Source organism: Corvus brachyrhynchos, unplaced genomic scaffold (assembly GCF_000691975.1).
Source record: "Corvus brachyrhynchos isolate BGI_N302 unplaced genomic scaffold, ASM69197v1 scaffold407, whole genome shotgun sequence".
NCBI lineage: Eukaryota > Metazoa > Chordata > Aves > Passeriformes > Corvidae > Corvus > Corvus brachyrhynchos.
Window position 1 is genome coordinate 145,830 of NW_008239056.1, and position 2,681 is coordinate 148,510.

The window sequence follows — 2,681 nt, forward strand, 5'->3', positions numbered from 1 at the left end:
TGGTTTTTATGTAACAGGTCTTCCTGAGTGCAGATCCACTGCACTTCAGAGTGGATGAGTATAAAAACGTATCTGGTTCATTTTGTGTTGCAGAAGATTTGTTTTTTGGATCTCCCTCTGAACTATGAGATGTGTAAAGGGCCAACTGATTTTGATGATCTGCATCTGTTTCACACTGTGTGTTGTTGGAGGATGAGTCGTGCTGCATTTTCTGTTTCTGATTATTATTGTAGAATCCAAATTAAATCCAGAGCAACCTCCACTGTACAACCAACAGCTCATGTGTGTAACAGTGCTTCCCTCTAGTGTCTCTGCAGCTTCTTGCTTCTTTCTGGATTTATGATAAATACTTTCTGCTCTACAGTTGGAAAGGTTTTTTTTTTCCTGCTGCTTCTTCATGCATCTATACTCTTTCTGGGCCTCCCTAGTACAGTGACCCTGAATAGCAAATGCAGTTGGATAAACAGTCTCCTGTCTGTACAACTCGGGGCTTCTGGTGCTGAAACACAGAGACCTTCTGGATGCTCAGTGTCACCTACCTGGGTCTGCTCTGGACCCACAGTAGCAGTGTTATCACTTCTAGTACAAATGCAGGTAGATTTTTTTTGTTTCCATTTTTAAAAAAATTATTTCAGAGACCTGCACTAATGAGAGGGTTGTGTGCCAGAACAGGTGTGTGGTTTGTCCTGGGAGGGCATGAGGGAATGCCCAGAGCTCTGCGGACAGAAGGCTTCCGGAGACTCAGCTGGACGAGTGTTGTGGTCAGAAGGAGCTGGATTTGGCACAGAGGATGTTCACAGTTACCTAGCTGGTGTGAACAGAGGCAAACCACTGTCAAAGGAGCCTTGGTTTTGTTTAGGAACAAGCAGATGGCTGTTTCCAAACGTGAGGCCAGGAACAAACCAGCTGGTGTTGGTGTAGGAGATCCCAGGACCACAGCCCTGGAATGGGAGTCAGATTGCCCATAAAGAGACAGGTGCTCCAGGGACAGCACTTGGAGTACTTGTTCGGTGCTTCTGGAGTCTTTTGAGAATCAAACGTTGATTATTACTGGTTTCATATTCTGAAGGACATCATAGGAATGTAAGAATGAACATTTAACTCTGCACCTTCAACAGGTTCTCACGGAACAGAGTTCGTTTCCTGGAGAACCAGAGGATACAACGTGAGCGGGAGGAGGTAATTAAAGATGAACTGCAGGACTGCAAGCATTCCTTTTGCTCTTCCTTGTGAAATATACACTTCTGATACATGCAGAATTTTATTTTCTAGTTGAGAGGTGCAGGAGACAACAGACTGACACTACTCTTACTGATTTTTCTAAAGTCTCACTTGCAGAATTTCATGCAAATTCATGTAACTAAAGCAGCAAATAATGTCAAATCTAAGAGGGAAGCTTGGGTAAGAAAAATGAGGGAGAGATCTATTCAGATGCTGGTTTATTGCCTCTCCAGCTAAGCACAATTATCTGCCATACACAAAATGAGAAACCATAGGTTCTTTTTATTTGCTTTCTGTTAATGATCTAGAAACTGAAATACTGTTGCACTTTGAGAATTCACTCTTGCTGCTGATTTTTTTTCCTGAGTCAAAGCTTTTTCTGAATTGTGACTAATGGCTTGTAGCAAATCTTTAATGACTGTCCTTTATTGATTGATAATTATGGTTGTGAATTATATTGCCCAAAGTAGTTTTGCACATGTTTCAGCTTCTGCTAAGCCGTAGTTATGCAGTCATCTAGGACTCGATATGAAAATGCATTGTAAATGCTGAAATACTGCTGACAATTACTAAAAAAAGGTAGATGATCTTGTTTTTCTTGAAAAACCCCTCTTACTACATTCTGGTTATGTAGGTGGATGGTTTTGCTTGATGGATGCACTGTTGGGTTAGTTAATAGCCCAAATGGTGTAGTCTGTGCATTTTTGTATTACTAAGGAGACTGTGAGTTTAAAATGCATCATCTTTTACTTACTTATTTTTCATCTGTTGTGAAAAAACCTGTATGATTCAAGCATGGGGTTTTATTAAACCTTTGGCTGGTTACATTTTTAACTCCAACACATTCACAGGAGAAAGGAAGGGAACTCTTTTCTATGTCCTAGGAAACATTATTGTGATTTTGATTTTTTTCTATCCAAAATGGGACTGGAAAAAATCAATCTCCTAAGTACGTATCAATCTCATTAACACAAGTAAGTAGCAGGAAAAGAATTGTACAGGATCGATCAAAAGATAAATGTCAGTCCTGTAACTAAACAAGTTCAGAATAGCTTTATAGAATCGAATCCTTTCTATTTTCTACTTCAGAACTGGTTTTCTTTATTTTTTGAAACTGATCTTCTCTGAAATGCCTATTTTGTTTCATCAGTTACATTTCAAATACACAGAGTCCTGATCTTCTCTTTTATTTACCAATTTTTAATACTAAGATTTTAAAAGTTTATATTCTGTGAAAACAGTAATTTGTTTAAAACTGTGTAAGTTCCTTAAAAAAAACACCCAAAAAACAGAACACCAGGAAAAACCCAAAATAACTTTCTCTCTTTCAAATATTAAGCTGTACAGGAAACAGCCATCTGCTCCCTCAAGTGACCTACTTGGCCTCTCCATAGATTCTCCATCTCCTGTGTCTGCAGTGGTGCAAAGTGACCTTGCAGTGTCTCCTTCAGGCCCAAGTA

The 2,681-nt window shown here is 39.4% G+C and overlaps 1 protein-coding gene across 2 annotated transcripts in view; it reads left to right on the top strand.

Moving 5' to 3' along the window:
- The window catches only part of TOM1L1 (target of myb1 like 1 membrane trafficking protein), a 22,834-nt gene that overhangs the window by 15,494 nt on the left and 4,659 nt on the right, over window positions 1-2,681 (top strand). For both annotated transcript variants that reach the window (XM_008637575.2, XM_017739173.1), the window contains 2 exons: window positions 1,119-1,179; window positions 2,561-2,678. In XM_008637575.2, coding sequence (XP_008635797.1) covers window positions 1,119-1,179; window positions 2,561-2,678 — 179 coding nt within the window. The remainder of the gene's footprint in view (window positions 1-1,118; window positions 1,180-2,560; window positions 2,679-2,681) is intronic.